This window comes from Eschrichtius robustus, chromosome 12 (assembly GCF_028021215.1).
Source record: "Eschrichtius robustus isolate mEscRob2 chromosome 12, mEscRob2.pri, whole genome shotgun sequence".
In the NCBI taxonomy this organism is placed as follows: Eukaryota; Metazoa; Chordata; class Mammalia; order Artiodactyla; family Eschrichtiidae; genus Eschrichtius; species Eschrichtius robustus.
In genome coordinates, this window is record NC_090835.1 from 49,363,950 (window position 1) to 49,387,561 (window position 23,612).

General features: G+C 36.3%; 1 protein-coding gene across 4 annotated transcripts in view; it reads right to left on the reverse strand.

Annotated features, from left to right (window-relative positions):
• Positions 1–226: 226 nt before the first annotated feature.
• GOLGA4 (golgin A4) overlaps positions 227–23,612 on the reverse strand; it is a 111,778-nt gene continuing 88,392 nt past the window's right edge. For 3 of the 4 annotated variants that reach the window (XM_068559248.1, XM_068559247.1, XM_068559245.1), the window contains 8 exons: positions 22,309–22,422; positions 20,132–20,152; positions 19,884–19,952; positions 18,518–18,593; positions 16,375–16,478; positions 10,915–11,001; positions 3,804–3,866; positions 227–931 (listed from right to left, as the gene is read on the reverse strand). In XM_068559248.1, the coding sequence (XP_068415349.1) occupies positions 3,837–3,866; positions 10,915–11,001; positions 16,375–16,478; positions 18,518–18,593; positions 19,884–19,952; positions 20,132–20,152; positions 22,309–22,422 (501 nt within the window). In that variant the 3' untranslated portion in view covers positions 227–931; positions 3,804–3,836. The remainder of the gene's footprint in view (positions 932–3,803; positions 3,867–10,914; positions 11,002–16,374; positions 16,479–18,517; positions 18,594–19,883; positions 19,953–20,131; positions 20,153–22,308; positions 22,423–23,612) is intronic. The other variant, XM_068559246.1, reaches the window with a different exon arrangement.

Sequence of the window (23,612 nt, forward strand, 5' to 3'; positions counted from 1 at the left end):
GAATTATAAATGTAGTTATGTGTATACAAACACACGGCCTATCTTTCCGTACATCCATTCACACATTAGAAAAATACTCAATAATGCATAAAAAAAAAATCTTTCCAAATGCTTAGCCATTCAGCTCTCTTGACAAATAGTTCCTCATTATATTCACCCAGATACACCATAAATTCTTAACTGTTTTGAAATAGATTTCAATTTAGGAAAAAACACAATAAGCACATTTTATATAGTAAATAAACTTTATTTATCTGTTCTTCTGAGATGACATTGCCAACAGTCACAGATTTGCATACGATACAGTTATGTATTGACTATTTACACTTTACAGTAGTATTTTTTCCTCTGAAAAATATAAGTACAAAAGCTAAGTAAACAATGAGGTACTGCCATTTGGATTTATCATATGTCATAGCTTAAAGAACTAGTCTTTAGCAAATATTCAACAAATCAATCTGGATAAAATAGTCAATTAAATGCTCTAATATATCAGGAAAAAAATCCACTAAGTTCCACCTCAAAATGTATTGCACAAGTCTTTTAAAAAAATCACCCTAGAAATAAATAGGAAAGGCAAGCAGTTCTTTAAAAAGAGGGACAAAAAGAATGAAAGAAAGGAACATTAAATGAGCCCATAAATCAGGTTAAGTTATTCAAAGTATCTTTTAAACAACACAAAACTCTTCCCAACAGAAAAACTGAAGAATCCCCCCACAAAAAACTATCACCGTTTCTCCACTGATATAATCTATTTTAAAGGCAGTCTGCAATCTTTCTGTGGCCAATGTCAGATTTTTCTTGGTCTTCTGGCTACATGAGGGGCCCTGAATAACAGCTTCGTTCTCTAAGAACAGCAAACGTGCACAGTTTTCCACGCCTGCCCAACATCACTCTCCCCACTTCTTCAAGATGAAGGTCGGAGCCATGACTGGAAAAGAAAAAGAGTGAGGATAAAGAAAGAAAGAAAATGACATATATACACTACTATGTATAAAATAGATACCTAACAAGAACCTACTGTATACCACAGGGAACTCTACTCAATACTCTGTAGTGACCTAAATGGGAAGGAAATCTGAAAAAGAGGGGATATATGTATCTGTGTAACTGATTCACTTTGCTGTATACCTGAAACTAACACAACATTGTAAAGCAACTATACTCCAATAAAAATTTAAAAAGAAAGAAAGGAAGGAAGGAAGGAGGGAGGGAGGGAAGGAGGAAGGAAGGGAGGGAGAGAGGAAGGTAGGGAGGAAGGAAGAAAGGGAGGGAGAAAGAAAAAACTAACTTTTAAAGCTAACTTTCTGTGAGATTTATTTTTTCAAGTTAAAGTAAAATTATATCAAGATTATATTCTATGGTCTGAGGACTAAAGCAGAAATATTCTAAATATTAAATCTTAAAGGAATCTTCTAAAAATTACTCTTCTTGGAATGACCTGACGTATAGTCAGCAGTCCTGGAAAGTAGTATTTTTAAGTGAAATCTGGAACTGCAACCTTTCAGCACATATTGAAGGCTACCAGGTCATGATTAGAGAAAGCCAGGAGTAAACGTGCTGACATGGCAGAATCTCACAAGAATGCAGACTGGATTTAAGAGGACAAAAGGTTCTTCCTTTTTCCCTAATGTAATGATTTTTCTACATATTGCAGTTCTCCCAGGATGCCAGGCATGGTGGCAGAGGACAACAGCATTCTGGTGTGAAAAAGCTATGTATGCCTCGTGAAGTTAACAAACTTAATTTTAAAACCGTAATATGCTATGAAACATGATGCTAAACCTTCCTAAAAAGGTTTCTCTAATTGATGCTAAAAGCCAGTGGTCAAATCAAGTATGAGGTTAAAAATGCATAAAAATAAAATACCAAAAAAGATTAAGTAATAGAGACAAACTTTTCAAATATATTTTAGTTCTAGAGAAAGTATCAAAGTCTTCTCAACTTGTAAATGAACAATATAATCCACCACTCATGATCTATCTCCAAGAGTTTACTATTTATAAAACTTGTTCAACACTCACGTTAGTCCTAGAAACGTAGAGAAGATAAGAAAAAGATCTCCTATGACATTTAATTATTATTATTATTTTCAAACGTTAGCTTGCACTGTTGCAGGAAAAGAAGTTCATGCATGATTCAATAATGCTGCACAATGTCAATGTCATGAGAGACCCAAAAAAGGCTGGGAGAACTTTTCTAGCTCAAAAGAGACCTGAAGAACATGACGACAAAATGCAATGTGCAATCTTTCAATGGATCCTGGAATTTTAAAAATTATGAGACATTATTTGGAAAACTGGGAAAATGTGGATATTTACTATATATTAGATAACAGCATTGTGTTAATATTAAATTTCCTGAGAGTGGTAACTGTATTGTGAGTATGTAGGAAAAGGACCTTGTTCTTAAAGATACTTGGTAAAGTATTTAGTTTATGTTTGCAAGTAACTGTCAAATGCTTGCAAGCACAATGTTTGCAAGCAACTGTCAAATGTCACAGAGGGAAAAATATATATGGAGAGGAAAGCAAGAGTGAGAGCAAGTGAGAAAGTGTGGCAAAATGTTAATAACTGGTAAATGTAGGTGGAGGGTATATGGATGTTCACTGTACTATTTTTACAAATTTTGTTTGAAATTTTTCAAACTAAAAGTTGAGGAGACAATCAATCAACGGAAATGCTACAGAGTATACCCTTCAAGTGATAAATGATACTATTTAAATGCAATAACAAGCATGATACAGTATTTATAATATTATAAACAAAGGTAAATGTTAAGACTTATTGAATTAGATTTGGGACTTACAAGACTAATGACAGTTTTAGATAATCACTAAGGCAACTGACATATTAAAAATAAAAATGAGATTCAAATATAGGCAGAAAGGATATTTAAAGCAAAAAGGTTAAAAAAATGTTATATATTAACATTTTAAAACTTGATACTGTTGGTTGAACACTAGCTTAATTAATAATCAGAGAACCTTTAATTTAATTATAATTAAGTTCTATAGATTGTGATCCAGCTTATTTGTCACTTGTGAAAATTCTTGCAAAGTCTGAGGTAAAGACATACCCTAAATTTTTAGGGGTGCTAAATCACACCAACAGCATGGATAATATGTGGAGGTGATGGGAGGGGTGTTTAAATGTGAGGACAGCCAACTGTGTCCAAATATTTTAGATGCCTCCCCCTCATTGTAATAATATGTTAATTAGAAACAGCCACATTCAATTAGAGCCGGCTGCCTAAGGGTCTCCTCAGGACAAATGTGCTACTTTGTTATACTGCATGATCCCAGGAAGTAATAAAACTGTCATTTATTTTAAAATCAATTTTACTAGTGCTCATTATTTCAGATTAGCCTTGACTCTAAGAAGGCTTTACAATATTTTACATTCTGGATTCGTGAAATACATCACTTTTATCTAGAAAATGATTTTTCATTTTTCTCTCACAATCTTTATTAACTTCAAAGACCATTCTTGAGAAATAAAAAACAAAAAGGAATGTAAAATACATAAAGATTTTTTTGGATTCTTCAGCAAACTTTCAAAGAGCAATTCTGAAACTTTCAACTACTGTTTAAAGAACTAAAATTTCCTAGAATTACGTAACATTTACTGGTGGTGATTATTAATCTATAAAGCAAAATTAACAGAAAATCCCTATATTAACCCATAGCATAATCATATTTTCATTAAACAAAAGAGCAAAAGAACTCCAGCATAATGGTTAGTATCATGCAATACATTTAATTTTCGCACAAAAGACACAAAGACATATTATTCTTCACTCACCACATGCTAACTAAGCACAGACTGACGGTTTACTCAGAAGATACCACTGCGAGGTGAAGTATACTACAAAGCCAGGAAGAAAAAAAGCTTATTGGATTAGTTTTAAGACAACGTAACACAGAGATTATATGTGTATATGAACTTCTAAGGATTAAACAGAATGTACTTAAATTTTTCTCACATCTCCCCAAATCAAGGGAGGACAGGCTAAGGAATCTGTAATAGCTCCCTCCCATCCTAAGTAAATATAACACTATGTAGTGGAGATTTTACTTGGAACTTTAATTTAAAAGTTTAAACAACACAATTATAGATGTACTTTACATTTTTTTTTTTTTTTTTTTTTTTTTTTAATAAATTTATTTATTTATTTATATTTATTTATTTATTTTTGGCTGTGTTGGGTCTTCGTTTCTGTGAGTGGGCTTTCTCTAGTTGCGGCGAGCGGGGGCCACTCTTCATCGCTGTGCGCGGGCCTCTCGCCGTCGGGGCCTCTCTTGTTGAGGAGCACAGCCTCCAGACGCGCAGGCTCAGTAGTTGTGGCTCACGGGCTTAGTTGCTCCGCGGCATGTGGGATCTTCCCAGACCAGGGCTCGAACCCGTGTACCCTGCATTGGCAGGCAGATCCTCAACCACTGCGCCACCAGGGAAGCCCCAGATGTACTTTACATTTTAAATACATATTTATATGCTAGACATAATTAAGTCATGATTATTTGGTTTATAAAAGGATTTCTTTCATAATTCCATTAAAGCACACATTACAATTTGATTTACATAATTTCAATTTACCAAAATTGGGGGGGAAATGTTGATGAATGTGAACACCACCAAAAATTTGGGGGGAAATGTTGATGAATGTGAATACAGTGTGTCTATATGTTGAATCATCATTCCTAAAATATGTCAATTTTATCAATGAATAACTCTTGTATATCAACAGCATATCAGGACTGGTTTCAGGAATGATAACCCAAACCAAAGTTTCTATTCAAGGGGACCCAATCTCTGCAAACACAGTTTTACTGTAGCAACCTTCTTAAATAAATTCTATGTCCTATTTAACATGGTCATAAACCAAGATTATTAATTAGCTTCCTGGTTTGCTTTAAAACAGCATCAGCAAAAACAGTTGTTTATAAAATCTGAGTCTATTCTTAGTGTAACCAACCTCAGAAGCATCATTTTATTTATCTTTTATATTTAATGTACAGTTAGTAAGGAGCAGCAAAATCAAAAGACAAATTAGAAAATATCTGCAACACACAACACCATAAGGCTAACATCCTATTGGAAAACTGGCAGAAGCATGTGAAATATATGTATGCTCCCTGTGTCTATGCTTGTTAAGTACTGAAAAACTGAAATAATCTAAGTGTCCATGGATAGGAAATTGATGAACTCAGCTGTAGGACATCCATATAATCAACCAATCAAAAGAGTAAGGTAAATCAGTTTGTAATGAGGTGGAATTACATAAAAATAAGTGAAAAAAGCAAGCCATTGCATACTCTCATTTTTATAAAATAAAATACTTAAATGATAAAGGAATAATTATAAATACATAATTGTAAAGCTGGGGGTGTTCACCACACCATTAGCAAACATGACCTTGGCAAGGTGGAGACAGCTGGGAGGCTGAAAATCATGAAGATCTATCTCCCTTTCTATGTAATGTTTCTGAACTGTTTGCAATGTTTTTTCGCAATGATCACACATCATGTAATTCTAACAAAATCAAGAGGTAAAACCACTTTTAAGATAACAAATGTATGTTTTACATGTGCATTGTTTTTCACTATGCATCATTTTTATGTGCGTTTGTTTCTTGAATCCACCTTGCATGCGTCTACTGAGCCCACGCAAAGGGAAAGGTAAACCTGAACTAGAATGGAGAACTTTTATACCTAACGATGCTGAAAAGTTCTGATGATTTTATTAATCTGAAAGAGATTTTTAAAATTTCAGCCAAAGGGAGAGAAGTCAGAAACATTAACTTAAGTACAAGACTGGTCTAGGGTAAGGACTGATCAAGAACTTGACACAACACAAAGGATCAGCATGAAAGCAAAGCAATAACAAAGTCAACAGAAGATCAATCTTTAAAAATGACTAGAGTGGATGAGAAATGAAAACAAGCCAAATCTTTCTCATCAGAATAGAACAATTTTCTTTTAATGGAGTCACCAAGAAAATAGCCATCTAGTTTAAACGCATCATTAAGTTTGCTAACACTCTAAAGAGAAAAGTATATTCTTAGAAACACATTTTTAAAAAGATTGCTATATAACAAAAGAACCTCTCAATTCCAAGAGATGATTTAGCACCTGATTAAAATAAACTTTCTTACTGTAATTATCCTAAATAAATAACACTCTCTTTAAAAAAAAAAAAATCTGATGGTGTACTTCCAGGGCAGTCTTATTCAATTAGACAAGCTAAAGACTTTCGTATTGGGACTTCCCTGGTGGCGCAGTGGTTAAGAATCTGCCTGCCAAAGCAGGGAACACGGGTTCAAGCCCTGTTCCAGGAAGATCCCACGTGCCCCGGAGCAACTAAGCTCGTGCGCCACAACTACTGAGCCTGCGTTCTAGAGCCCGAGTGCCACAACTACTGAGCCCGCATGCCGTAACTACTGACGCCTGTGCGTCTAGAGCCTGTGCTCCACAACAAAAGAAGCCACCGCAATGAGAAGCCCACGCACCGCAACAAAGAGTAGTCCCCGCTCGCCAAAACCAGAGAAAGCCCACACGCAGCAACAAAGACCCCACACCGCCAAAAATAAATAAAATTAATTAATTAATTAATTAATTAAAAAAAAAAAAAAGACTTTCTTATTCACTCTTGCTCCCACCCTGAAACTCAAACATCCAGTCTACTCTGGCCATTTACACTACCTAAACCATCACAAACCAGGCACAATAAGCTAAAAACTGAGAGGAGGGAAAAGGCTGCTCTAGGGAACACAAAGGTATGTGCATTTGGTATGTGCACTTTCTGTAACTTCTGCCTGCTGCATATAAGACAATTTTTTCCCACTTGAAAGAAATCTAAAACTTTAAAATTTACAACTAACTTAATACTTTAGAGGAAAAGAAACCTTAGAGATAGAATAATCCAACATACTTGCTTTACCAATAAGGGCCAGAAATATGAAAAAGGTTTGCTCAAAGTTACACAGGGGCTGAGCTGTTGAGAGCTAGCTCTCGCCAAGCAAAGCTGCATGTGGTGGCACTCAGAGGTGCTGAAACTGGAGACGGGACACGTTTTGAGCTGGTTTCATTCCTATAAAGTGACCTGACTGTTGTAGTGAGGTCTTTCATGATGTATCTTACACACATTATTAGTTTACCTTTCCAAGTCTCACCTTCTAGGAAAGACTCGTTCTACTCATCACTACATGGTGGCTCAGGAACCACCACCACCAGCCCCACCACGATCACAAAACCCCAGGGCGGGCACTATACATACTCTGGTTCTCCAACAATCCTAACAAGATAACGTTAGTTTTGTGAAGAAACAGAGGCTCTGAGACTTGTGTGTGCACTTTCTTTAACTTCTACCTCCTGCATAGAAGACAATTTTTTCCCACTTGAAAGAAATCTAAAACTTTAAAATTTACAACTAATTTAATACTTTAGAGGAAAAGGAACCTTAGAGATAGAATAATCCAACATACTTTTGTGAAGAAACAGAGGCTCTGAGACTTGTCAAATGAAGGACTAGGATTCCTTCTCTACACATTGTGACCCTCAAATAAACCAGACTTTACTTATGCTCTATAAGTTACTCTTACTTGACAGATAATGGTTTCTCATCTACGAAATACATTCTTCAAATTAGGTTAAACTCTGAAACCACTTATTAAATAATAACTGTTGTATTCTGTAGTGGGGTTTTTCAAATAAACAGTATAAAAGTCACTAAGGACAGGGGAGATACGGTAAAGAGGGGACATACTGAAAAATACCTTACCAGCAGTCATGGACAGTTTTCAATCAATGCCACAAAGCAAACGTATAATCATTAGGGTCATAAAGCAAAGTTTTTAGAATGTATTCCTCCTCTCATACCTGCTAAATAACACAAATGCTGACGTGGCTGCACACTCTCAGCAAAAAGTGCTGTCCACGCCCTCTCTCAAGCATCCCAAAGACTAACGGACAGGGGAGGGGGCTCGGCAACGTGACGGGGTTTGTTTGGTTTACTTATAGCAGCTTTGTAGCCCCCAAACCTAAAATAACAAAATAGTCAATACTGTTGATTTTTAACAGAGGGGAAACTGTAGCTGCAGTTACAACAAATTACAGAAATGGTCCATCTGGAACACATATTTAAAGCTAATGTGACTAAATAGCTTTTAAACAATTATTTAATAAAACCCTAAAAAGCTCTGCTTTCTACACATATAGATATCTTCCTATTGGATACTTCCATAGAAAAAGAGAAGTCACTATTCTTAGCAGTGTTTTGCTCTAATCAGCTACAGTTCATTGGGGTATGAAACAAGTTATAATTTCTTTAGGAGGCTTGTGCAAAGACAGTGATTCTTACCATTTATTTTATGAATGACAGCAATCATAAGGCAAATGTGACTTACGTTTCAACTTTCTCAATCAACAGTAATCTTAATTTTTCCATCAAATAAGGAAACAATCATGAGTCACTCTATCCTGTACCAAAAATCTCTTTATGCTGACAAAAGGTGACTCAAATTGATAAGTCATCTTTGGGATCTCCCTCACTTCATGCTCACTATAACTTAGTTCATCTTTCCTAAGCATCTATTTTTATTATTTGAATTACATTACTTAAGCATATCTTTTATTCGTGTATGAATGAATGGATGCTACCCCTTCCCCCTAAAATTAAAGGTTCCACAGGGTCAACAATCGTATCATCCATGTCTTCAATTTTCCTACATTTGCCATAACAAGTAAGATGTTACAGAAAAAACCCAAACAAACTTTTTGGCCAACCCAACAGAAGAGCAGTAGGTGACTGTCAACTGAACTCATTCATTAAGCAAAAGATAATGATGGATGAGACTTTGCTTAAAATAGTAGGGGAAAAAAAAAAAAAAAGTAGTGGAAAGAGTGGGACTTTCTTTCTGGGCAGGTCAGCCTCTGGGATAAGGAAGGATTATTTCAGGAAGTCAGTCACCACTTCATCCCTATCTAGAATGAATACCATTTTATTCATGAAAGAGGAGTGTTAGGTTTTTCAAAGATTTCTTTTTAATTAAACTTAAGAAAGAAACTTTTCCATCCACCTTAAAAGGTTTTTAGATGGTTCACTATTTACATGTAATCAATTCGATTAGTTTCCTTCAAGACAAACCAATCTAAGATTGTATGTGTGTGTGGGGTGAGGGGGAATGTTTCCTACCACATTTGCCAAAGCAGTGACTTAGGATGAGTCTATATTATATTCTAAATCCTGACAAAATGTAGCCCAACGGTAAGATGAGAGGTTGGCTATATCCCAACATCAAGATAAAAAAGAGGCTACAGGAGAATGAACAAAGATAATAAAAGCTTTCTATTTACATCCATCATTTTAAAATATTTTCTTAAACTGGACTATAATGACAGAATTGTGTCAACGGGCTCAAACTGCATTGGAGATTTTTATTTTCACAAAGACACAGTTGTTTACTCAGTGAAGAGGAAGACCACTCTGAGTGGACTATAGATTATAGAATTGGATGTTTGCTATAATTTAAAACAACATTCTCTCTACTGATGAAGGGCATACATTATAGTTACATACTTCTTTATCAAAAATATCTATAACCAGAAATAACTACAGAGGTATGACAGTATTTTTCAGACCACTAGATACCAGGGAGAAATGCTTCACCAAAAAAAACAATTAAAGGCTAACCAAAATAACTGCAACTGTCCCAGAAAATATACAATAGGTAAATAATACAGTATACAATGGAGTATTGGGACAAAAGTCAGGGATGCTGGGATGACCTTAGAGGAAGCCGGAAAGAGGTCAGAACATGCAATGGGTCAAAGGAGAGGAACTTCATAGATGGCTGATAAGTGCTGGGGTTATTTAGCCTGGAAGGTAAAAGCCCTCCATCCAGGCCATCTGTGGGTTCTTGGTTGAGTTCCATGGGTTAGAACCAGAACAGGTTGGTGACCACAACAGAAAGGGAGACTTGGGATCAAGATAAGCCAGAATTTTTATAAGAAACACACAGTCTGTAGAGATAAGATAGGATTCTTAAGGGTAATTACTTATTGACTTAGTCCTTCCTACCGGAGATACTCAGACATGGGCTAACCCATCACTAAAGAGTAGATCTTTGTTTGCTTTAAATAGGAGAGTGAAAAAAACAGCAGTACTGGGATCATGAAATAGGTAAAGAAATTGGGGGGAAGATGTGGAAGAGCTACAGGCTATTAGCAAGACAAGAAAAGGAAGCAGAAAGAGACAGCTAAGGGCCAGACAGGAAAACAGCACAAATTTCATACTGTGCTTAGAATGGATCTTCTTACTGTATTATTGGTTCAGCGCAAAAAGAAGTTAGGCAAAGGGAATTTTGCATAATTTATGAAGTGTGTGTTTGTTTCATTTCAGTCACAGCTGACTTCACACAAAGGTTTCTAAGAATTCAGTTATCTACATTTCCCTTGCAGGGTATATGTCAAAAGCTCAAAAAATGCTTAAACTCTTACACTCAGAATTATTGTTATTTAGAAATCAATTGAAGTAGAATAAGGAATTGTAATCTACAAAATACCTAACATCATGATATAATTCGGTTTAAAAAATTATTACTGGATATACCAGAACAAATGCCTTTTCCATCCTTCCCATAAAGAGCTCAAGTTCCAGAAATCTCATATAGCACATACTGGTGTCAACCTCATATATACTATTAAATAAGACTGTTCTTTCCTTGAGGGCATCCATTCAGATCTGCCCTCAGTTTAATTTTCTTAATGTAGTTTCACTCTCATTTTTCAGGCTATAGTACAATAAAGATGAAAACTTTTAAATTTCTCTTACCAACTCAAAGTCTTTGTAAATGAGACAGAATGTAAACAGATGAGATAAAGTTGTCTTCTATCTGTAGCCTATTCTTAAAGCTTACCATGAGCCGAGCATCTTCTCTTTCCAAAATTTTCTGAGTCTGATCATCAGGGAACTTCAGGACAGTGGTTATAACCTTTGCCATGGTCTACAAGAAAGACAAGAGACGATCACTAGACAGTGGAGCAGATGGGTCTCACCGAATTCTGACATGTTCTGCTAGTGGAATTCTTTAGTGCTCTCAATGGAAGCCACGACCAAAGAAGTATGATGTGAAGGTATTGGTCAAGGAAATAACAGCCAATGCTAGAATTTCAATTTGAAAGGATCCCTCACAAGGTCTGGGTTGATATTATTTTAAGAAGATGTATTTACAATAGCATGAAGCTATACACAGTTCTAATGCTCTTGGCCCTTTGTCTTATTAAAATGAAACTTTATTACTCATTCATTTTATAAGGCTTTTTATTTGTAGAAATCTACCTAGTAAGTGATGTATTGCCAAAACATATGCTCTAAACAATCAGATTTAGAGACTCCCAAGTTCACCTTGAACTAAATCACATCATATATCTCATAAACACGGGCTACTGCATGAACATGAACATGCTTAATAGGTATTTTTTAATACATGCAGCACATCAGCCTAATAGAAATACAAATTACATTTTAAATAAACACAAGATGTTTTGTTTGGTAGAAAACAGGATGAATCAAAACATTACACATGGTGGCTTGCAAACAAGATCATAAACTGTGCAGATCTCAATAAATATACCGTAAGTCAGACTGTCACCCATAAGCTCGTGGAAAATTCTCCTCAAAGGTTGAAATTCCCTATTTTGTATCAAGATGAGATGGTTTGAGGGAGACAGAGAGGAAAGAAGATACCACTTATGAAATAAGTAGGATAACAAGTTCAGTGCTTACATACAAATTCAGGTACTAGTGCTCTCCTGAGGATTAGTAGTAGTACTACTTACTGTAGTGCTACAGAGGATGGGAGGCTCACCAGAAAGCTGACTCTAACATTCTTTGTTCATAGTTACAAGACTGTGTGTGTGTATGGAAGGGCGGGGAAGAGTATGTGACTGCAGAAGGTCACTGAGCAAAAGATGACATAATAGAGTTAACCAAAATTTTAGGAACATACATCATTAGAAAAAAAGTATAATTATTTCCAGGAAGGAAAAGAACTAACATTTAAAAAAATTCCTATTATGTGCTAAGCCTAGGCAAGGCACTTTACATATTTCTAATACTTATTTCAACTAACAGATCAACTAATACTATTCCTCAACCACAAACCCCATAAAGAGCAAGACTTTAGTTTCAGCCCTCCTTCCTTCCTTTTATCTTTGCCTCTGCCAGCTTGATGATTAAAAAAATACCTTTAAAACAACTTAGTTCTTGGAGAATTCCAAAGGCATTTTACAAAAACCCTCATCCTTTAAATTGTATTGCCTAGATAGAACAGAATCTTCTGTGCTAAACTGAAGTCTAGAAACCAAGTGTATATGTGGCATGAAATGGGAAGAGAAATATGAAGTAGTAACTATTTCAATATTCTTTTTATTAGCACTCTGGAAATTTTAAATGGTTTCTGGTATACTATCTATGAAGACTATTTTTAGGAAGTACCAAAAATCTAAAATTCAGGGATTCACAATTATAGGGAACATTTCTTTAATTTCAATAGCTTATCAAGTTCAGAAACCCAAAAGCCCATTTATATTCACTATGAAACTGCATAGTGCACATCTATGCACAAACATGTCTGTCAAAACAAAAACAAAAAATAAAACCAACTGTGGCTAGTTGCCTCTTCACATTTCTAGACAGCGTTAAATGGGAAACCCACCTCTAAATTCATCACTGATGCCGCATTTGCAGTTGATTACCTAGTAAAGACTTAAAAGCTCTTCCCTGGCTTGTCAGAAAACACTTTAATGGAAAGCCCAGGCTCTTTGCTGAATCTTGGGAAAGAAATCAGACTGTCTACTCTACATACAATATCCTTAGGTCCTGGGAAGTAAGGAAAAGTTCAAATGAGCCACCTGGTTTAGAAGTGGCCTCTCCTGCCATGTTTTCTTTAGGGAGAGGAGTCAGTAAAGGGTAGAATGAGAAACACTTTCTATTGAAAAGGAGAACAGGCTGAATTTAAGCATCAAAAATAGCATGGAGGCTCAAAACCCAAGAAAAAGGAAGTGCAAGGACAGAAGAAAGAAGGGGAGTTTACTTAACTTCGTACTATAAGAATGTGTATCACATATGTGGTCTTAAGAAAATCATCTGCCTCATCAAATAGGGAACACTGTGTGCAAAAGCAGATGAAGAAAGACAGGTGGGATGACATACAGATCCTACTGGACAAGAAACAATGGCAGATGGTGATCAAATCACAAAGGCCACAATATACTCCGGCTCGTTCTAAAACCACAACCTGGTCTCCATTTCAAATTCTTTGTGAATGTATGGAAATTAGGCAAATCAACAAAAGAAATGTCTAAAAATAGCTCTGATTGTGTCAACCCCTGCTCAAAAATTTTCAGGGCTACCCCCCAACAACCTACAGGTAAAACTCTGAGAATACTCCAGGCCCTCCACACCCTGCAGCCCTAAGCAGAGTCACTTCCACCTCATAGAGCTGGTATTTTAGTTGGAGCGGACTACTTGTCATTCCAAAGCCCACACTCAATTTCCTGTCTTGGACTTTCTGCCTGGGCTTTCCTCCTGTCTGAGCTCATCTATCAAAATCTATGCCCCCTTGTAAAGGCCTGTATATACATCTCTTTCCCCATGATGTCCTTGACCTTCCCACAAGTAAACATGAGGACACTGTGCTACAGTCTGCATCATACTGTGCTTAGTAAACAGCTCCACTTCCTCACTATATGGTAAACACCTTAAAGTTAGGGATGGTGTCAATTTTCATCTCCTTATCCATCATGGTGATAAACAAAGGACCACATATAGTAAGTGCTCAATAAATATGCAGTAAATTAAACTGAATATCTACTGTCAATTTTCAATATTGACTTATAAAATGTGATGGCAGAATAAAAGACTACTCAGTCTTAGTAACCAGAAAAGCACACTGAATGCTGAAGATAAAGATCAGAGAGAGCCGCCTCAGCACAGATTCCCAGCCATGTGTTAGCTGGGGCTGCCCATGCCTCAAGAGCGTCCCTTCTAGCTGTCTCCCAAGTCACAGCCTAGGAGGAAATGCAGAGCCCTGAGACCTGGCTGAACTGGTACCACCCCAGAACGTATCTCATGCTGGGCTGGGCCTTTCTCCAGGACTCAAACTCTGTAGGGATCTCACCCCACACAGGCTCACAACATCCAGAAGACACAGGCTGAGGCAGTCACACTCTCTTCATTTTGCAGATCGAGAAAAGACTAAATAATTTATTTAGCAACAACTCTGGGATGATAGCCTTAGACTCAACGAATAAACCAGAGTAGTTGAAGTTCCTGAGAGGCTATTTTTCGTAAAGAAATGCCTTTCCCCCTTCCCTGCAATAACAAGGTAACGTTAAACTATCTACCCCACCTCAAATACAGGCTGCTATCCAATCAGGGCATAGTAAGAGAAAGTTACATTTCATTGGCTTTGTTTTTTAAAGATAAGGAGAAAATGAGTTTTAGCTATCCTCTGAATTAAAAAAAAAAAAAAAGTCCTTAACAAAAAAGGTACTAAATTACCGTGAATTAATATATCCCGCCGGGCTTCCCTGGTGGCGCAGTGGTTGAGAATCTGCCTGCCAATGCAGGGGACACGGGTTCGAGCCCTGGTCTGGGAGGATCCCACATGCCGCGGAGCAACTAGGCCCATGAGCCACAACTACTGAGCCTGCGCGACTAGAGCCTGTGCTCCGCAACAAGAGAGGCCGCGATAGTGAGAGGCCCGCGCACTGCGATGAAGAGTGGCCCCCACTTGCCGTAACTAGAGAAAGCCCTCGCACAGAAACGAAGACCCAACACAGCCAAAAATAAATAAATAAAAATTTAAAATAATACAGACATATACTTTAAAAATATATATATATATATCCCACCTATGATTCATGTTCAGGATCACACTAGATATTACTTTAATTTGAACTATCTGATACAGTGAAATTAGACTTCTATAGTGTCAAGGATTCAAACGACTTCTAGCCCTATAGCTCCTGGTGTTTAGCTGAATCTACGATTCATAACATCTTTTTTTTTTTTTTAAATAAATGTTATTTATTTATTTGGCTATGTTGGGTCTTCGTTGCTGCGTGCGGGCTTTTCTCTAGTTGCGGCAAGTAGGGGCTACTCTTCGTTGCGGTGCGCGGGCTTCTCACTATGGTGGCTTCTTCTCTTGTTGCGGAGCATGGGCTCTAGGCGCATGGGTTTCGGTAGTTGGGGCACGTGGGCTCAGCAGTTGTTGCTCGTGGGCTCTAGAACGCAGGCTCAGTAGTTGTGGTGCACGGGCTTAGTTGCTCCGCAGCATGTGGGATCTTCCCGGACCAGGGCTCGAACCCGTGTCCCTTGCATTGGCAGGCGGATTCTTAACCACTGCGCCACCAGGGAAGTCCCCATAACATTCTTAAGAGATTTTCTTATGTCCTAATTTTTAGGTCTTAAATATATTTACCAAATCAATCCCTGAACTGGCTTATTAGCACTCAGTAACCCCCACAGACCCATAAATTAAAACACTGATAATTTCTTAGAAAACTCATTATCCCATTCTCAGCCAACATATAAGGACAATGTAAAAGTTCATGAAGGTAAAAAGTTGAAACAATATCAGAAACAGAAATTGCTTCAAATGAAAAACTTTGAGAAAGGCTCATGAATTTCCCTAAATGCAATCAATTCAATTAAAGATATATTTACAAAATGTCTGGTACAAGGCTCTTTTAAAAACACTGCTGGGGATACAAATAACAGTAAGACAAGACTCTATACTCAAGGACCTTATAATAAATTTAACATTCTAGAAAACAAGTTAACCAAGCATTATTACTTACACAGTACGGTTTTGTTTTTTTTTTTTAGTGTGGTTATTTTTAAATGGTCAATATTCCATATGTGCAAGAGTAACTTTCTTACAGTGACTAAAGTAAAATATTTCTAAATATCCCTACATAGTCATTCTTAATTAGGACCATTTCCAATACTAGCCACGCTATCCTCAAGTTTCCATGAAATAGTCTCCATCTATTCTCCTACCTTTAAGATTTGAAGTCAAAAAAATAGGCACATGCTTCACAAAGTATTAAGTTAATGAAATTTTGATTTTTATTTTTTAGCATCATCCACCAGTATTTTCTAAATTAATATTTTATAAATGTAACAAATGTAAGCAAGATCTGCCAATTCACTTTTGCACACAAAGAGCAATAACACAATTACCTATTGCCTACTATCAGCATGTATGGTCTGCTAATAGTAAACATACAACATCAATATGTGTATTAAAAATGGGACATATTTCCTTTTAAATTAAACCACATGCCAAATCACCAGACATGATTTATACCTTAGTCTCACGACCCATCATATACTCAAAAAGCACTTTTCGCAAATACTCAAACTCGGTAGGTTCTCCAAAGAGCGAGACATCAGTATGGTACAAATTGCCACCTGTCAATAAAAAAAACAGATCAAACTGTAAAGACAAAACCAGATAAGCTACTTATTACTTAGAAAAAGACAAACTAAAAGACAATCAAAGGAACAAAGAGAGAGGCATCAATCTTGTATTAATTGTATTATATTGTATGTATTGTACTGCATTACATCACATATACACTAAGCATTCCAATTGGTATTTTTCCCTTGGAAGAGAAAACAAGAATTATTATAGCAATTTTATTTCTCACATTCCCCCCATCCTCAAACTTCTTCTTCTTCATCTTTCTGGCATGGCAATTTAAAAAGACTAGACCTAGGGAATACAAAGATTCCTCAGAACTGTTATTTCTTTCCTAAATATTATGTGGTTGGCTTCAGATATCCTGCAATGACTAAAATGAACAATCATTTTTATTTTAAGAGTTTAGTAACTCAGAATAGTATTCTAGATTTTCTAGTATTCCAAACCTGAAGGCACTGAAGTTTAAATCAAGTTTTCTAAACAGTTCTGAAACACAAGGTAGATAAAATAACTTGAAAATGCATGAAATAATAATGCCAATATAGTGGTTTTCAAATACTTTGATTCAACATCTTAAAAAGACTGTCATAAAATTTACAGTTCATCTATTAATCAAGCTCCATTTCAATCTAAAAATAGAGAAAAAATACAGTTCAGGTATATGAAGTCACACTGTGACAAACTTTAATTTGAATGAATTCATAATTATGCATTATGTGAAGTCTATACTTGCATCCACTTCCAGAAGTATGGCACACTAGGTAATCTGAAAAGCCTTCTGCACCAAGAAACATCTAAAAGCATAGCAAAGAGATTAATGTGCAAATTCAAACAGACTGCTTGGATTGTTGACAGGATTAGATGAGTTGATAGACAAAATGTGTCTTGTAACAGTGCCTGACACTTGGTATTATATATGTGTCAGTTATTTAAAAAACTGTACATATGTGTTCATTTTACAATTTAAAACTGAGAAAAAAGGAAAATTAAGTATGAATTCTTAAGTTGAAACTAAAAAATAAAAACTAAAAAAAGAATCAATACTATTCCCTATGCACTGCTGGGCACTGATTTAGCAGTTCTATGCTAAGAATCACATATGTTGACTTAGCTATGGCAAACAGTCTTTGTAGCAGGAATTTTCCCTGCAATGAGCCATAGGAAACTTCCAAGTTGGTTTTCTCTTCTTTTTGAAGTGTTTTGGAAAGAATCTAAAGAAAGTCCTTGTTTAATTAAAAACTATATAATATCTTATGTTATTTCACAACAATAAGAGCTTTCAAAAACACAAAAGAATGTGAATGGCTTAGGTTCATGCCCCAGTGCCTTCCATGAAAAAGCAGAAAAGTTTACAAAACATTTAGCAAAATAAAGCTATTCTTAATGCAGTGAGGCAGTGAAACTGAGAATGGGAAATTGTTAGATTATTCAGAGATTATTCGAAGTCATGACTATTTCAAGGGAACAACTACATAAAGACTTAAGCTCATCTTTAGAATCCTTTGTAAGTGGCATACATAACTTAAGTCAACAGAGTAATACTTCCAAATCATCCTTCGCCACCTTGAAATAAATATCTTTATGAATTATTTTCTCCTTAAATCCTGGTTAAAAAATAGCAATTACAGCATTATTGTAAAAGTAAAAAACAGAAGCATCTAAAATATGTAACTCTGAGTTTGTATGGGTACATGTAGTGGATTACATAAATGTCTGGATACACACAGAAGAGTCTGGAAAAATATATGTAAATTGTAAACTAGGTTCAGCTGGAGAGTGGGCAATGAAGTGGGAACTTGCAGTTTCACTTAAACATGGCAGCATTTTCTTTTTTAACAATAAATACGCATTAATTTTGTTTTAGATTACTACCATTCTTTCCATAAAACTAGTTGTTACTGGTGAATTACAAAGGTAAAATATATTCCTTGTAAAGAATGAGATTAGCAAAGACAAAAATGAAAATCATCCAGAAGTCCACCAATACAAGATAACCATAGATAACATGATGAGAGATCACTCCTACCTTTGTAAGGTGTCCCCACAGTTGTTGCGTATACGTTCTTTTCATATTCCTTCAAACGATCTTCTAAATTGTGAATCTAAAAATAACAAATATTCCAATCATATCATAAGATTCATATGGAAATCATATGTAAAAAAAAAGACTGCTGTAGCCACTAGATTTTCTTAATGCTGAATACAGGATATAGGTAAAAAAAAAAAAAATTAATACATATGGTTTCTTAGATATGACACCGAAAGCAGAGACAACGAAAGAAAAAACATATAAAATGTTTGTGCCTCAAAGGACATTATCAAGAAAGTGAAAAGACAACCCACAGAATGGGAGAAAATATTTGCAAATCATATATCTAATGAGGGACTTATATCCAGAATATATAAAGTACATTTATAATTCAACAACAACAAAAAACAAATGACCCAACTTAAAAATGAGCAAAGGACATTGCTCCAAAGAAGATATACAAATAATAAGATGCTCAACATCATTAGTCACTAAGGAAGTACAAATTACAACCATAATGAGATATCACTTCATACCAACTAGGATAGTTATAATCAAAACACTTGCTGGGGAAGATGTGGAGAAGTTGAAATTCTTATACATTGTGGTCAGAATGTAAAATGGTGTCCACAATGTAGAACCGTTTGATGGGTCTTCAAAGAGCTAAACATATAATTACCATATGATCTAGCAATCCCACTCCTGAGTACATAACCCAAAGAAGGAAACAGGTATTCAAACAAAAACTTGTAAACAATGTTCCTAGCAGCACTATTCACAATAGGCAGAAGGTAGAAACAACCCAAACATGCATCAACTGATGAATGAGTTAACAAAATGTGGTATATCTATACAATGAAATATTAATCTGCCATAAAAAGGAGTGAAGTACTGATATATGCTGCAACATGGATGAACCTTAAAAACATCATGCTAAGTGAAAGAAGTCAGATTAAAAAGCTCATGTATTATTTCTATTTATATAAAATACTCAGAATAGGTAAATCCACAGACACAAAAAGCAGATTTGTGGTTGTGAGAGGGTGGGGGGAGGAGGTAATAGGGAGTGACGGCTTAATGGGTATGGGGTTTCCTTTTGGGGGTGATGGAATGTTCTGGAACTAGATAATAGGAATGCAAATGTTCTTGTTTAAATATACGTGATCACAAATTTATAAAGATATGCTCTAGCACCTTCAGGTTTGGGAATAAAATTTCCTGTGTAAGACAAGATTGCAAAGTCAATTAATAAATGAGTATTAAATCCATTCTTTTTTAAAAACTAGCTAAATGAGTTCCAAGAACATACGAACAGAAATCAAGGAAGTCATCTCAAAATAAAAGGCACCAATTAGACCTGTACCTGTTCTCTGAACTCTTGCTCTTTCAACTTTGAATCACTGATTAGAGTAGTCTTCTGTGCTAGTTGTGTCTGAAAGAACAAGAAGTCAGATCTGAGATGCATATGGGTTTCATCATTGCCTGGACACATTTCTATACTGCTTGGTAAATTTTTCCTGAGAACAAGTCTCTTTGTGTTTTAACCTAAAGTACAGAATGCTCCTGAAAATGGACTACCTTCACTCAAATTCAATGAAAAACTAGTCTTACCTGTAGCTCCATAATTGTTACCTAAAAATGGAAAAGAAAAAAAAAAATTACTGCATATAATAAAATCTACAAGAAATAATAAAATAGAGCAATATGAAATTACAAGGAAACAAAAATTTAGTGTTACAGTCTTAAGAGAGTGGTTAGATTTGAGATGAGACAACTTTAAATATTTGCTTTTAAACCTGGTCTATGTTGCTATACAAACTATTAAAATGTAAATATACATAAAGATAGGTAAACACAAAGAAAAATGACTGGAAGGTCACCCACCAAACTCCTAACAATGATTACCACTTGGGAAAAGGAGGTACCCACCAGGAAGGGTTTATCTATATACTTCTGTATTATCTGACTTTTTTTTTTTTTAACAAGAATATATTCATCTATTATTTGTGCAATTTCAAAAAATTAAACATATTAACATCTATTTATAGCATATGGGCCCTTTAGGGAAAATTCTAAAGGACCATTTCTGGGAATCCACTCTACACAATAATCACAAATTATTCTTCATTGAACTCAACACTGACATGTAGTTCAAGATATCCCAGAAGCACCAAAAGATGCTCAAAAAGGAAAAGAATAAAAATTCATAAAGAATAAAATAGAAAAATATTTTTTAGAGTAGAAATAAAAGTTAAGGATAGTTTCTCCTTTCTTATGCTACAAGGTAAAGGACTCAAAAGACCTCCTGAATATTAATTTCATAATGTTTCAATACTCTATGGCATCTTGACACAGGCCTCAGTGCCACTTTATGCAACATTAATACTTAATTTGATACTAAGGAAAAGAACATGTTACAGAGTAGAATACACTTATTTGGCTCATAGGAAGCAACATTTAATAGCACCAAGTATATTCATATTGTGACCAAATGGCAAAAAAAAAAAAAAAAAACTAAAACAATAGAACTAACTTAGTAGCTAGTAAAGAAAGAGAGAGTCTACTCAGCTTTGCTCATTGCTAATAATCAAGATATATGTACCAAGCAGCACAGCATAGCAAAGCCTTTTATAAAGTCCTCTTCTCTCCATTTTGGAAAAGTGATCCATGTAATTGGTTGTCTAGAAAATTGCTATCTGGTCACTGACTTCTCTAATGAATCCTCTATAACTAAAGGATGAAGCCATGAATGTGTCCACCTTTCCCAAGACCCTCATGACAGAGCTATGAAGACCATACTGGAATGAGTGAGAACATTTTAGATGTACAACGGTACACTGCCCGGATTCTTGAATGGGGGCCCACAAGCCCTGCGGGTGTGCACTTGTTGGGGTGCACAGCAGGACAGGAAGCCACAAGGTAAACATGGCCTTTCATAGCATCATTTTTACTTAAAGATTGGGATTATTAAAAAAAGAAAGAAAGAAAGAAAAAGCCTGGATATGGAGTTCCAGATCTCTTTGAATTCAGTGCAATTTTCCAAAATAATCCCATTGCATCTACAACTGGTCCGTTAACCAAGGAGAAAAGCAGACATTGTTTTTCTCAAAGGTATACAACTAAAAACATTTTTATGTGACTACAAATAAAGATATATTATAAAGCAGGGGTCCCCAACCCCCGGGCCGTTGACCTGTCCACGGCCTCTTAGGAACCAGGCCTCACAGCAGGAGGTGAGCAAGCAAAGCTTCATGTGCCACTCCCCATCGCTCACATTACCGCCTGAACCATCCTCCCCCTACCCCACCCCCACCCCACAGAAAAACTGTCTTCCACAAAACCAGTCCCTGGTGCCAAAAAGGTTGGGGACTGCTGTTATAGAGAATGTAAAATTTATATGAATTCTTAGCTCAAAATATAAAAATCTAAAATTATCATACTTTCTATGGACCATTTTTGGCTCTGCCCCAGGGCTATGAGGTTAACTCTCCTCTGCTGTTCTTTCCACGGGAAAGACTGAGAAGCACTGGTATCACAGAAACGCCCTAGGCTCTGAAGTCTGGAAGATTGGGTTTATATTCCCAATAGAATATTTATTGTGTGAGCTTCAACATTTTATTTAACTTCTTTGAACCTCAGTTTCACTGTCTATAAAAGAGAGGCAGGAATCTCCCTCTTGAAAGGCTTTTGTTAGGATTAGATGAGGTAGGTAGGCATGTTAGTAGGCGAGCCAATGAAAACGACAATGTTTTCAAGGAATGTATGGAGCCAAGTCCAGTTCCCCTCACTTTATCATTGCCAGGGTTCTCCTCCTGCTCTAGTCTTTGCTGGTATTTCTTCTGCAGCTCCTCAAGTTGAGTCTGTAGATCTATTACTTTTGCAGTCATTTCTTCTTCACGAGCCTTTAGAATAAAAAAAATATTAACAAACATATCAAAAAGTATGCAGTAAAGAGGCAACATGATCTAGAGAAAACTACCTTTGTAGGAGAAACCAACACCTACACATTTTTGGAAACACAAACCACTGTTTTTACTGTAATTCATTACTGTGCTCTAAACACCTTCCTTCATGCCCCACTTTTAACTCCAAGTCCTTTTTAAAGCTGCTCACTCTTCTTTTTTTTTTTTTAAATTTATTATTTATTTATTATTTTTATTTTTGGCTGTGTTGGGTCTTCGTTTCTGTGTGAGGGCTTTCTCCAGTTGCGGCGAGTGGGGGCCACTCTTCATCGCGGTGTGCGGGCCTCTCACTATCGCGGCCTCTCTTGTTGTGGAGCAGAGGCTCCAGACGCTCAGGCTCAGTAGTTGTGGCTCACGGGCCCAGTTGCTCCACGGCATGTGGGATCTTCCCAGACCAGGGCTCGAACCCGTGTCCCCTGCATTGGCAGGCAGATTCTCAACCACTGCGCCACCAGGGAAGCCCTGCTCACTCTTCCTAGGATGACTTTTCCCACCCTCAGTCCTCCTGCCCCCACCCCATAAAGCTCATCAAGCTGTTTCTTTCCCCTTAAACTAGGGTTCCAAGGTTTAAGCAACACTTAGGTGTATAACAGCGTTGTGACAGAACTGTAAAACAGAATCTCTGTTTTAAGACTTTGGTCTTTTCTACACTAGCATTTGATTTCCAGAAAATACCCAATATAAACTAGTTTTATGCAAAGCACTGCTCAACCAGCTGGCAACTTACTGATCACAAGAAGTTGTGGAGGTTTTTTCTCAGCCCCTTGGGAAGGGCTGCACAAATCAAGATGGTTCTTTGTCCTAGTTAGCAAACCTGTACGTCCCCTTCACATCTGCCTGCAAACCATACCAGTGGTTCTTTGGAGTAAAATGTTCAACTAAAATCTATTTGTGAAAAAAAATTACTGTCCAATGTACTGGTAACTAACGTAATGTATCCATTTGCCCTGAACTTTGCAGAAAACAGACAGGGCTGCAAAAGTAATACATGACTTACTGGTTCAAAAATCCTTTTTATAAAATTTGGCATACAAATCATTCTCTCTTCTGTTGTGACTGCCCTGGTAAAAGGCTGTTGCCCACCCTTAAATTTTTTCATTTGTCTTGATAATTGCCATCATTTGTTGTAC